Raw genomic sequence first — 14,021 nt, 5'->3', positions numbered from 1 at the left:
GTTAGTACATTACAGCTGTTTATCGTACATTCACCTGATATGAATGTAAATTTGACAAACTCGCACGAAACTCGTAAAGAGTTCGTGCCACAGAGGTCGAACACGAAATATCTTGTGTTTGACATCATAACGAAGTGACATTGACGTTTGTGAAACGTCAAATCATGACAATATAGTTGAAAATGTACTTTGTATCAGATTTTTATGAATTTGAAGCTTACTTCTGATCTAAAAAACGATGAATGGGTTGTTTGAAGTATGATATGGCTGGAAAGAATCCCTACTCTTAAAAACCAGAAGCAGGTTTGTTTAACGAGGAAATTACAAGAAATAGTTTAAACATGAAAATCAACTAAGATTAGTCAAGAACGCGGCAAAATCGCATTCTGTCAAACTATAACATGTCTTGTCACAATGACGTTCGAAAAAAGAATCCTCCAAGCATAGATGAACGGCTGAATGGCGAGGTGTCTATGGTCGCTCGTCTCTGCTGCCCTCTTTGTAACTACTGGCAACTAACACTACTAATATTATAAATGCGAAAGTAACTCTGTCTGTCTGTCTGTTACGCTTTCATGTCTAAACCACTGAACTTACAGAGATAGAGTTGACCTTGAGAAAGAACATAGGATAGTTTTTATCCCGGACTTTTGAAGAATTCTCTTGGAAACGCGATATAACCGGGCGCGGGCAGAAGCTAGTGTCATGATATAGTAGACACTTGTAGACACACATGACCCTCTTTTTGAGCCACAGTCGGGTAAAAACGAAGGGCCATCGATAAGCAAAGCACTGATATAATTCAACCTGTTTCACAGTTAACTGATAAGAGATTTATTGATAGCAATGTTATGGTATGTGTAGGCGCGTAGTTTGTCAAATAGATGAGTAAAATGTAGCCCGCCACAAAATATTTTCATGTGACATATTAAATATTTTAATTGTAGATAATTTTAAAATCATTTAAAACGTAAGTTTTCGCATGCCAACACTTTTAACCGTCTTCTGTTTTTCCATGTTTCTGCGAAGAAGATTAACTTGCATTGTCAAAAAGTAATCAGATCTCCTGTAGAGCCCAGTTTCTAACTCTATAAGCCAGTTCTAAATATAATAATAATTATATTTAGAACTGGCTTATAGAGTGTGACTTAATTTCAAACCTAAGTCACGGCGAAGTCCTAGGTACAAGTCCTGCCTAGGTCCTAGGTACAACTATCAACCATGTTTAAGAAGTTTGAAATTTTCGTCGACACAAAACGATACGAAAATTAGTGTTTAGGCAATGAGGGTATTTCAGGTACATCAGGAAAATGTCTCATCATATAAAATCTCTATCATAAAATATGTGATTTATATTACCTAAAGGTATTTATGTAATCTTATCAGTGTTTTTCCTAATTCATTGACAGTTGCATGACAGATTGCCTGTTATCTTAACTCGCCTCGTTTTGTTAAACGTCACATTATATGCCTAAACTGTGTGGGAATGTTTGGAACAAAATCTTGAAAGCAACTATGCTTATGTAGACTGTAGAGTTCGGATGAGATCCTAGGCATTCATAATACAGGAATAGGCTGTGTTTCATTCAGCAGATCCCGTAGGGAGCTATAAATGCACTAGCTTTCGCCCGCTTAGAGTTCGGTTACATCGCATTTCCAAGAGAATTCTGCAAAAGTCCGGATTAAAAACTATCCTATGTTCTTTCTCAAGGTCAACTTTATCTCTGTACCAAATTTTATTAAAATCAGTTCAGTGGTTTAGACTTTAGACGTGAAAGCGTAGCAGATAGACAGACCGAGTTACTTTCGCATTTATAATATTAGTAGGAATTTGCAAACTAAAAATTACTATCTACAGACGACAGAACATCAACCTACCTCTATCTGTCAAATTTCTTCAATACATTTTCAACCTTATCACAATAGTGTAAGGTTAACGTTTGATTGGTAAAATTTGACAGATTAGGGAAGGTTGACCCGCGTCTATACAACTACTGTATTCAATCTATTTCTATACCCATTGAACTAAGGAATATTAGGCTTTTACTGACCAAAACCCACCTTAGTTTTTTCTAGAGTCCTTTGCGTACCTGGGCCGTGGTTTGGTTACTCTTTCGAACAATCCTGTAGTCACGGCAGGGTTAGTCAAAGCCTATGGGTAAATTCAAAATTTTGGGGTCTCCTTTCACCCCATTCTGTTAGCTGTCATGATGATACAAGATGGCGGAAGACACTGTCAACCACATGATACGAGGAGATGTCAGTTTGACAAGTCTCATTTCCTTTGGAGGGCGCTGCGGTAACATTTTAATACAATTCTCAATTCATTGTTTTGTTTAACTAGAAATAATATGGTGAACTTGGAAATACTGTCAGTGATTTATTTATATTACATACTAGCTGCTTCGTGGTTTCACCCACCTCCCTTTGAAACTACTGCCAGGATAAAATATAGCCTACTAGCTTTTGCCCGCGACTTCGTTCGCATGATATAGTGACTTCCGGCATATTTTTGGTTTGACCAATAGATGGCGCTATATGTCCGGAATAAATTTTATTTTTTATTTGAAATAAAAACTATCCTATGTCCTTTCAAGTTCCAAACTATGTCTGTACCAAATTTCACACAAATCGGTTCAGTAGTTTAGGCGTGAAGAAAAGACAGACAGACAGACAGAGTTACTTTCACATTTATAATATTATAGTTAGGATGTTACTCGGGAAGAGTGTAGCTTTCCAACAGTGAAAGAATTTTTCACATTCGTTTAGTAGTTTCGGAGCCCTTAGGGCACGAACAAAAATAAAAAAAAATGATTCCTCTTTAATATGATAGAAACAAAGAAATCGAAGCCCAGAAAACAAAAAACAGCATTAAAAATGTCCATAGTTATAATCCCAGCTGCAAAAACTGAAACTCGCGTCCGCAACACTGTATGATCCATCCTAAATGATCAGCTTGATAAGCCAGACCTAGATACGTATAGAGAGATCACCTGCCCACAGATAACGCGGTAGATAGCGATAACACGTGATAGAGCAAACAAACAGGTATTTCGACAACACTTTCCTGATATTAGGTTAATTTTAAAAAGGGGAGATATGAAGTAGAGTTAGTAGAAGTGGGTTTAAGGAAGGTTTTGCTATTTATGATCGAAACTACAGATTACATTCGTACTTTAAAACCTCAAAGTGACTGGATATATGGGGTGGGATTTAACTTAAGATAGCACTGTCTAGCCATTTCTATTATCAATCATATTACCTATCTTCCTCTTTAAGTCAATTAGGTACTTCTCGATACCCCACTTTTTTATAACGACGGCAAAAATCATCAAATGACCCCTCCCGCTGTGGGTTAGCAGCGGTGAGGGAGTTTCAGACTCTTACTGACTAAAAACCGTCGTGTTCCGTCGTAGGCCTTTTATGTACCAGGACCGCGGTAACTCGCGCGAACAATCCCGCATGCCCTTTCGATACTCCTTGGCAAGACTATTTTTGTTTCTACCAAACTAACGTGCCTACATATTGTCATAAATATATGCATTTAGGTTCCAGATACCATACATTGCCATGTTCTATGCAAATATGAAAATTGCTATACTATGCAAATACATATTTCCTGGCATACAAAAAACCACAGATAACATTTAAATTTTGACGGCGAAAAAATATACATTAATCTTGAACATATTTTTGAAACCTTGAAACCCTGTAAAATTCAAAACAAGTTCTCGAAAAAGATTCTCGATACAAAAAAAATGAAAACTTAGCTCTTAAAATGATCTTCTAACAAAAATATTACTGTATTCCTTATCAATGTACATTGATAAAATGTATAACATTAATTTACCCATATGTAAACACAGAATTTTATTTTTTTAATTTTCCCCCCTTTTATATTTTTGTACCTAGGTATGTAATTGTAAAATACTAGTTCTGTAAATATCTATGTAAATGACACAGAACTTAGTTGATTTTTATTTTTGACTACTCAACTCATTTTAAAGCTATTTATAAATTTATATAATGTTACGAACGTCCCGTCCGTCATCAGGATTCTCTTTCGTACAGTCAACTTCAGGTCAGTGGTAACAGTTTTATAGGAAAATCGTACTTATTACTTTTGAGTTAAGGTGCATGACAGTTACCACTGATGTGCAGTCTACCGTACGTATTTTGTTTTGGGTGCTATCTTAAATACGCTCTCCAATCCACGATAGCTTTTAGCCATCCACGGTCGTGCCGCGGCAAGCGATCGATAGATAAGCACAGCTGGTATTTAAAAACCAAGGTACCACCTCTTTTCAGTTGAAACATATGAAACAACACTGATATCGCTGAAATTTGATCTTATCTACGTTGAGCGATGACACATATTGTATCTAGTAGTTTAAGTTTTTATAACCAGCAATGTAGAACTAGCTTCTGCCAGCAGTTTCTCCCACGTCCTGAGGGAATTACTTTGTGTACATGGATAAAAAGTAGCCTTTATCTTATTCTGATAAACTAGCTATATTACTGCTAAGTATTATCAAAATCCTATCCTATAGTAGTTTTTGCGTGAAAGAAGAACAAACATAATATCTATACATACACTTTCGCGTTTATAATACTGACTACTGCCTACGGTTTCACCAACTTCCCAAGAGAATTACTTCCCGCACTTGGATAAAAAGTAGCCTATATGATGTTATAATAAATAATCTATAATAATGCCAAGTTTCGTCAAAATCCATCCAGCAACTATTGAGTGAAAGAGGTAAAGAGTATCCATTAGAAACCAAATTCTTTTTGCTCTAATTCTTACTACGTTATTCTTTTAACTAATCTATATACTATGATGTACCAAGTTTCATCTCAATAATCCAATAGTCTTTGCGTGAACCTCCATGCATACAAACTTTAGCATCTACAATATTAGTAGATAGAATATATAGTATGCAGAAAGGCCGTATGGGTGCGTCAAGTAGTTCCCCCGACCGGGTACATAATGAAAAGTTAAGTACCCGTGCCGAGATCCCTCTAAACCCTGCGTCGATAGGAGCCCCCTAATTCTGCGGCTAAGTAGGTCAGGCCCCTAAGAATTTGGGGCACTGCGGATATAAGTGATGATGGGGATCCTCTAAAGTTAATTCATTTTTAACCTTTTTGTAAAGAGGGGTGGTATAAAAAATGTAGGTATCTAAGTGTGTGAATATTATAATGCTGAAAAGTTTGCTTCATCATCCTCCGAGCCTTTTTCCCAACTATGTTTTGGTCTGCTTCCAGTCAAACTAGATGTAGCTGAGTACCAGTGTTTTACAAGCAGCGATAAAGCTGAAAAGTTTGCTTCAACGCGTTAATTTCATGAACCATTGGGTCTTGTTCGTTACGTGGTTTGTTCTCCTCTGACATTACAACAAAACTAAAATTAAATCTTCTTCTTCTTATCGAGTGAGCTGCAGGTTTAATCACCTAACAAGCCCTAGTGTCAGAGTTAACTCAACTCCGCTTGACGGCCTCTGACGTGGAATTGTAACAACGACTGCTACTGAGTAGCATTCGGGGATGCCGGTTTTACGCCTCTCCGATGCACGGGTGTATCAATCCCCAACTTCTAGGCTCCGGGCTACTTCGTGAAAGTTTCTAAAACAAACGAAGCGACTTCGGCCCGACTCGGGATTCGGACTCGAGACCTCGTACACAGCAGCCGCGCTATATGACAGCTGAACCAACGAGGCAGTTTTGAAATTGTAAATCAGTGTTATGTCACATATTTTAAGTCGTGGTGGCCTAGTGAGTAAAGAACCAACCTCTCGAGTATGAGGGTGTGGGTTCGATTCCAGTTCAGGCAAAGCACCAATGTAATTTTCCTAAGTTTGTATGTACTTTCTAAGTATATCTTGGACACCAATGGCTGATAAAAAGGTGAAGGAAAACATCTTGAGGAAACCTGGACTATATATAGTCGGAAATCTCTAATCCGCATTGAGCAATCGTGGTGATTAATGCTCAATCCTTCTCCGTGTGAGAGGAGGCCGCAGCCCAGCAGTGGGACGATAAAAAGGCTGTAACAGTATTGTCACATTGATCCCATAAAATACTCTTTGAAGTTAAACAAAATGTGTCGTCATTATTCTACAAAGTCTTCAAGTGTACTTCGGTGTAAAAATACTAAGAAAGTCTTGTTTGAAATCATACCTACAATACTGTGAAAATCATTCAGTTTCTTGAGATTTCAAGATATGTATTTTGTAAACATTTCTTTTCAAAACTACGCTGTAGGCTTTCCACAGAATATCAAAGAGAAGATTTTGATTTGAGTTTTCAGAAACGTCAAACGATATTTTGATTTGGTGTTGTCAATTTATGACATTCTCCAAGAAAAACGGGAGTAAAAAGTGTAGGGATTATCCTTATTAAATAATATTATACGCTTTCAGGCCCAAAATTCTACATCGATTTAGATATAATTTGGTATACAGATAGTATAGAGCCTGAAAAAGAACATGGGCTACTTATTAACTAGGTGCGAAAAATAATTTCGTCAGGACGCGGGTGAAACCGCGGGGAACAGCTAGTTAAGTTACAATAACATAAACAATTTTCATTTCTTTATTGAATACAACTCTATCTACGTTGACGAAACGCAGCCTATATCTGTCACTGTCACTCTGTTTCGGATAGAACGAGACGGCAAGACTTAGGTTATGAATAGGGGAAGATAATGTATTCATCGGAATTATCATGTACTGTAACAAATGACATTGATGTCATGCAATAGTTTGAACAACCATTTAATTCAAACTTTCACAGAAAAATGCTGGAAAAACAAACAAAAATTTACATTTTTTTATCTAAAATCTGAAAACCATATTCAAATCTTCGATTTTAATCAATCATTCGGCCACCATTGCTGAAAAAAGACCAGCTTAGCAAGACCTCTAATGCTAAGTACATTATGTTGCATCAGAGGTCTAAGTTAACTGGTCAAAGCTATACTAGCAAAGTAAACCTACTGACCCATTTTCCCGCTACGCAGTGTGACGTCAGAACAGCATTGCGCCATAACGAGAACGAGCTCACACGCTAAATTGAATCTTATGACCACCACTATAAAGTCTAAAATTAATCGCGCAAACTTAACTTACAAAGGTTTTAATGGCAAGCGAAAATGGACTCTATTTCAAAGAGCAATTTGTAAAATTCTAGTACTTTTTCGAATACTGCACACGTTCGAAAGGTCAACGCAATGCGATTCCAAATTTAAATTGGGTCACGCAGGGTTGAGATAGCCAGTTCTCTTTTACCAGGTCTTTAAACAATTTTATGTTAAAGCTTATTCGGCCAATCATAATGCGAGTAGGCTTGCTGCATTGAGTTGAGTACACACGAGTTACGTAATGCTGAATTGTTCGTGAAACTGAAAACATATTTGTTTTATTGCTTTTTTTACGGCTTTGTAAATTCAAGCTGCATGGATATTGAGTTTTTTATCCTGCAATGTTTCATAGAGAAGCCATTTTGAAATGATCGAAATTAAAGTTTAAATTGAATTGCCTTTGTATATTAAACAGATATTAATTAATTAATCTTTAATTTCAATAGTCTTAATGGTGATATTTTTAAAAAGAGTTGGATCTTTTTGTTTATCGGCTGGTCACATTTCAATGACATTTTACATTGGTACCTATTATTTAGTACCTAAGCAAAAGTCAGAGTTAAAATCATTACAAGACTTTTATAATAAGTCCAAACACAGCTATGATACGATGTTCCATCATGAAGTCCCAGTTCATACCTTCCCGCTCCATCATCAGATCAGTTCGACAGTACCATATTATTGTATTATCATCAGAACTACATACAACTGTCAATTGATGAAGATGGTTTTAGTTACCTTAGATTCCATTACATAGTTACATACAGGTCGACCTAATGTTGAAAACAAAACTGTTTTGTGTTCGCAAAACACTTCGATATATAGATAGATACACAAACATAGATAGATCCATACGTGTACCTACTTATTAATGAAACTTGTACAAACACAATTACATTGTTTTAACAGCTGAAGCTGAAAGTAAATAAACAGCAATATTACAACGTTACTACATACTTCTGATTATTATCAACGCGTATTTTGAAGTCTTCTACAACTCTCAGACTGTCTGTTTGCGATAAACACAAGAACTACATCATCCTTCGAGCCTTTTTCCCAACTATGTTGGGGTCGGCTTCCAGTCTAACCGGATGTACCTGAGTACCAGTGTTTTACAAGGACCCTATCTGACCCCCTCAACCCAGTTACCTGGGCAACCCAATACCCCTTGGTTAGACTGGTGTCAGACTTACTGGCTTCTGACTACCCGTAACGACTGTCAAAGATGTTTAATGAAACACAAGAAATACTGCATGATTTGTATATAGGTGTCATTAATAACTGGGATAAGGAGGTTAGATAGGCAGTCGCTCCATATAAAACACTGTTAGACTGGAAGCTGACCCCAACATAGTTGGAAAAGGCTATGGAAATGATGAGATATGTACCACTTAACACGGCTGCGGGATTGTTCGCGCGAGTTACCGCGGCCCTGGTACATAAAAGGCCTACGACGGAACACGACGGTTTTTAGTCAGTAAGAGTCTGACACTCCCTCACCACTGCTAACCCACAGCGGGAGGGGTCATTTGATGATTTTTGACGCCGTTAAAAAAAAGGTACCTACCACTTAACACTTTAGGCCGAACCCAGACTCTCTTGATCCTTACCCATGCTTGTAACTATACTTGTAAGAAACATAATTAATTTTCTTTTTCTGTTGTTTGCAGGAACGCAGCGGATTAGACAATATGCGGTCGTTAGAACACTACTTAACAGATATTATGAGGGCAGACACGTCAGACCACATGAAAGGTAAGAAACATTCTGAAAAACAACATTGTTAGGGGAAAATAAACTCTATGCTTAGCGATTAAGGTACTTATTCATGTGTAGAATTAACTTTACGTTATAACAAAATAGTGTTTTCTAAAAAAGAATTCTGTTTTGGCGAAATAAAGTTGGATTTCAAATGTGACTTTGTGGAAAATAAATTAAAAAATCGTCTAAAAGGGTCGTGAAAATTGTTTTTTTTTTAATATGTTAGCGTTAAAAATAATATTCGCATTTCAACTATACAAATCGCAATTTACAAACCTACATTCAAATTCTACGCAGCAAACAGCCAATTAGTTTCTCATTTAAGCCAAGAGATGGCGCTGTTATCAAAATTAATACGGTGTAAAATTAAACTAAGTCGTATTTGCAATGATGAATAAATTACTTTTGAATACACAATGCTAAGTATTGTGGAGTTGCTGAAATGCTGAAACTATTTGTGTAATACCGATCGTGTACCTAGGTTGCAAGAGTAACCTTAGGAAACTGAAAGTTTGAATCAATTTTGTGACTAACATGTAGGTATGCCAAATTCCTATGTAAGTTAAGATTGGAGCCTGAAAATACGTAGTTCCTATAAAACGTACAATCCCATACTTTTTTGGTATTTTAGCCAGACATTAAATTCCTTACTAAAAGCAGGTCAAGAATGGGTTTCGATTTAAAAACTCAGTTTAGAAAAAAAAATCAACTAAAATCAATGTAAATACTGTGATGGCCATTACTTGATCAATTGAAACATTGTCTAAGCAGTATTTTATTTGTTCAGTATCTATATATTTGTGAAAAAGTTTTATCAAGATTGCTTGCCTTCAACTAAATGCCGACTTAAATGGAGTATAGTAAAATTCGTAAGAATTTTATAGTTAAGTTAGCTCTATAGTTACAAATTACGTAGTGATGTATGTAATGTATGTTGGTACATATGTATGTATGTTTGTGTGACAAACACATAGTGCGTTGTTGACCAATAGCATTGTGTGGGTGCGAGTCGCGGGACAGGCGGAAGCGAGTTATGTGTGGCCACGGATACAGCGATTTTGATAAATGAAGTAGTTCTAATGTATTTTGGTGTCACTAATATTGAAGCTGTAAACGTTTGGTTGTGATTGGATGTCATTCAAGCAAAAAGTTTCGAATGGATTTTGATGAAACTTGACAGTATCGCCAAAACTTTTGCGCACCCATAAGACTTACCTAGATTGCTCAGTAGTAACTAAGAGAACGGGTAAAAGCAGGTTATACAGGTATATTCTATTACTAAGCTCTGTCAGCAATCTCGGGAACTATCAGAACTATATTTAGGCATCCGCACAAAAGGTAGCCTATAACTTTCCTCGATTGATAAACTATATCAAAAACAAAACAATTTTTCAATTCAGACGGGCAGTTGATAAGATGAGCTCCTTCAAGCAGATAAACAAACCCTGCAGTTTTATAATATAAGTTTTTACAAACATAGATTTAGTCACTTGATCATTTAATACGTTACTAATACGTTCTCCTCGTGTGTAGTTACTTGATAATTTAATATTGTACTTATACGTTCTTCTCGCTGTAGTAATAGCCATGCACTCATAATATCATCATGTTAATGCATCGTGACTTCCCTTTTAACATCCAGCGTACGGTCCACAGAATTACCTCTCTAAGCGCTAACTTCACGACTGTATGCTTAAATATATGAATACTAGCTGCTCTAAACTTGTCAAGAGGATTTGGGAATAGTCACCATAGTTCATATTCCTTCCCGTAGTTTGGGGAAGTACCTACTTCTCGTACCGGGTTCAAATATAGCATTAGTTACTCGGGAAGAGTGTAGCTTGCCAGCGATAAATTAATTATTCAAATCGGATCGGTAGATTCGACGCCTTAAACAAACTATTACCGTCTTACCACAAAAACTTTTTAACGTCAGTTTAAGACTTGTCTAAAAAAATGACAAATTATGACGTTGACATATGGTTCATTTTGGAGCCACATTTTTTTTAGACAAGTGTAAAACAGTGGTTAAATTTTTTGTAGTAAGGCCATAAAGGTTTCCTCTATTAAGATCCTACAGAAGTATATTACTTAGATAACTAGGTGCAAAAAACTAGGTACTACTTAGGTACAAAACACTACTTTTTATTCTGCAGCGGGAAGTATTTTCCTTTTAACACAGATTGGAAACTACCAAACTGCTACCTACCTTCTCCATATAGGAAATACTAAATAATTTTTTTAATCTTACTTACTATGATATTTTGGCTGAAATAGAGGTACAGCAAACAAAATAGTTTTCATTTTATTAAATGGCTGTAGTTCATGGTGGGTTTATGACGTAGCTAGGTCTCTCATGTTTAAGGGTGCAGGTTGAATTCCCGGTGCGGCACCACTGTAAGTTTTCTAAGTTATGTATACTTTCTAAGTGTAAGTAATGTTTCCTCAACTCCAACGTTCCTTCTCTGTATAAGAAGAAGCCATATTATTTTTATGGAAAATCATCAAATGACCCCTCCCGCTGTGGGTGCAGCGTGAGGGAGTGTCAGACTCTGACTGACTAAAACCCACCATATTATTTCTTAAGCCCTTTATGTACCAGGATCGTGGTAACTCTTTCTAACAATCCCGCAGCATAAGAAGAAGCCTGTTGCTTGCATTTTGTTATTGTTTTCATAACTTTATTTTTGCTACACTTCCTCCTCCAAGCCTTTTCCCAACTATGTTGGGGTCGGCTTCCAGTCTAACCGGATTCAGTTGACTACTGACTACCAGTGCTTTACAAGGAGAGACTGCCCTATCTGATCCCCTCAACCCAGTTACCCGGGCAACCCAATACTCCTTGGTTAGACTTGTGTCAGACTGCCTGTCAAGGATGTTCAATGACAGCCGGGACCTACCTTTATTTTTGCTACACTTATAGGACATTTTTAGGATAATCAGAGAAGTTATTATCATTTTGTTATTAAATCAACATTGATCAGCGAGTTACATCAGTAGAAATAAAAACTGTAATAAATAATATAGACTTGACACAGATTGTTTCGTCGCTAGTACTTCGTAGCTATTTTATTGTTAACGCTAGCAAAGATGTTTTAAACAAACGTTCTAGATGTGGCTTTTGATTTAAATTAATTCTTACTCACTGATATCATATAAATGCGAAAGTAATTTTGTCCTTCGCGAGAAGTAAGTATACTGAACCTGGGAAAGGGAATGAGGGTGCTAATTACTCGGGTGCGGGAAATTAGTTTTTCAGCTAGAGGTAGTAAGTGGCCTGCGGGATTGTTCGCGCGAGTTACCGCGGCCCTGGTACATAAAAGGCCTACGACGGAACACGACGGTTTTTAGTCAGTAAGAGTCTGACACTCCCTCACCGCTGCTAACCCACAGCGGGAGGGGTCATTTGATGATTTTTGACGTCGTTAAAAAAAAGGTACTAGAACGTTTGCCTGTAGCTGAAAGCAAGATCCTCGTTGATTTTATCCGCTGTCATACAAAAGCTAATCTTGAATCATGCTTGCTGTTTTATCTTGAACCAAAAAAAATACCACCAAACAATATGTTTTTCTCTCATCTAAAATTCACAAATGACACGACCTATTTTTGTCCTCGAAAATGTCCCAAAACACTCTGTTTTTATTTAACAACCGCATCAGCATAACAATAAAGATTAAACCTCTGTGGGTTGAACTCATTTGTGTCGGTTAAGGCATAGAGTAATGAAAGATGAACGGAGATGCTATAATGCAGGTAGGGCAGGTGCCTTCTAGGTCAAATACGATCAATCAGGATCAGTTTCGAGTGAACTAATAAGGCGATCGGGTTCATTGAGCCATTTAGCAACGATTTTTGATATAACAAAAAATTATCAGGTCTAGAGCAGGCGTATTAGGGCGAAATCAGTAACGTTCCTCGTTCCCCGCACACTCGCATTTTGGCGCGCCACTTTCTTAGGAGATTACATTTCAGTTATGGCATCTTTTTTTTTAACGGCGTCAAAAATCATCAAATGACCCCTCCCGCTGTGGATTAGCAGCGGTGAGGGAGTGTCAGAATCTTACTGACTAAGACCGTCGTGTTCCGTCGTAGGCCTTTTATGTACCAGGGCCGCGGTAACTCTTTATGGCACCTCCGCTAGTCATTTTGTTCTCCATGGTTAAGGCTGAGCGTTCGTAACGAGGCGTGATTAGCCCTCCCTTATGGCGTGATCAAGTTTTATTTTTGAGAGTGATACAATATGTTGTAGGTAATGTTTTTTATTAGATCGCTGAGAATTCATATTTGATCTTATTATTTGTTTGTACCATAAGGGCTATTAAAGTACAGAATTTATTTAAAAGAAATATTTTTTTAAATAATAATTAATTTTATGTTAGGAAGCTACACTATCCCCGGACACCATAGGCTATATTTTATCCGGGTCCGACGAGGACTTATAACAGGACGCTGGTAAAATAGGAAAAAACAGTTATGATAAATATAATTATGTAGATCTACTACTGTTCACCAACAAGGTGGACAGATGGTAAAGGTCGCCGGAAGACGCTGGATGCAGGTCGCCTCCATCAGGTATCTGTGGAGATCTAAGGGGGAGGCCTATGTTCAGCAGTGGACGTCCGCCGGCTGAGATGATGATGATGATGATAATTACTGTAGAACATTTTAAACTAGCTTCTGCGCGCAGTTTTGTCTGTGTTTCTCGCTGTGGTCGTCCTGAAATAATGGGCTTCCACCACCTAAATAATTTTTCAAATAACACAATTTCTATTATTCGCACTCGTCTCACAAACTGCGCTGTAGCCACATCTAGAGGTAGTGAGCTACGCGCATGCGCGTTACACAACAAGCCTTCGCGCGGCCTTGAGCGTTTTGTTAACCAATTACTGTAGTACGAATGTACCGATGAGTGACTGCATTATATACTAGGTTTGCATGTAGTTTACTTGTTTTTCAGTTATTTTCTTTAGCCTTTAAGTAGGGTTCCAAGGCCTGGCGGGGCTGCGGGATTGTTCGAAAGTGGTACCGCGGCCCTAGTACATAAAAGGCCTGGTACATAACTGCCTCGTTGGTCTAGTAGTCGCAAGCACGGCTGCTGTGCTCGAGGTCTCGGGTTCGA

At 37.5% G+C, this 14,021-nt stretch overlaps 1 protein-coding gene across 2 annotated transcripts in view; it reads left to right on the top strand.

Moving 5' to 3' along the window:
* Positions 1 to 14,021, top strand: part of Orb2 (orb2) — a 67,526-nt gene that overhangs the window by 12,039 nt on the left and 41,466 nt on the right. For both annotated transcript variants that reach the window (XM_064043348.1, XM_064043349.1), the window contains exon 2: positions 8,812 to 8,896. In XM_064043348.1, the coding sequence (XP_063899418.1) occupies positions 8,812 to 8,896 (85 nt within the window). The remainder of the gene's footprint in view (positions 1 to 8,811; positions 8,897 to 14,021) is intronic.

The sequence above is a fragment of the Helicoverpa armigera genome, chromosome 31 (assembly GCF_030705265.1).
Source record: "Helicoverpa armigera isolate CAAS_96S chromosome 31, ASM3070526v1, whole genome shotgun sequence".
Lineage (NCBI taxonomy): Eukaryota > Metazoa > Arthropoda > Insecta > Lepidoptera > Noctuidae > Helicoverpa > Helicoverpa armigera.
Note: the sequence above shows the minus strand (reverse complement) of the source record. Positions and strands in the feature narration are given on the sequence as shown.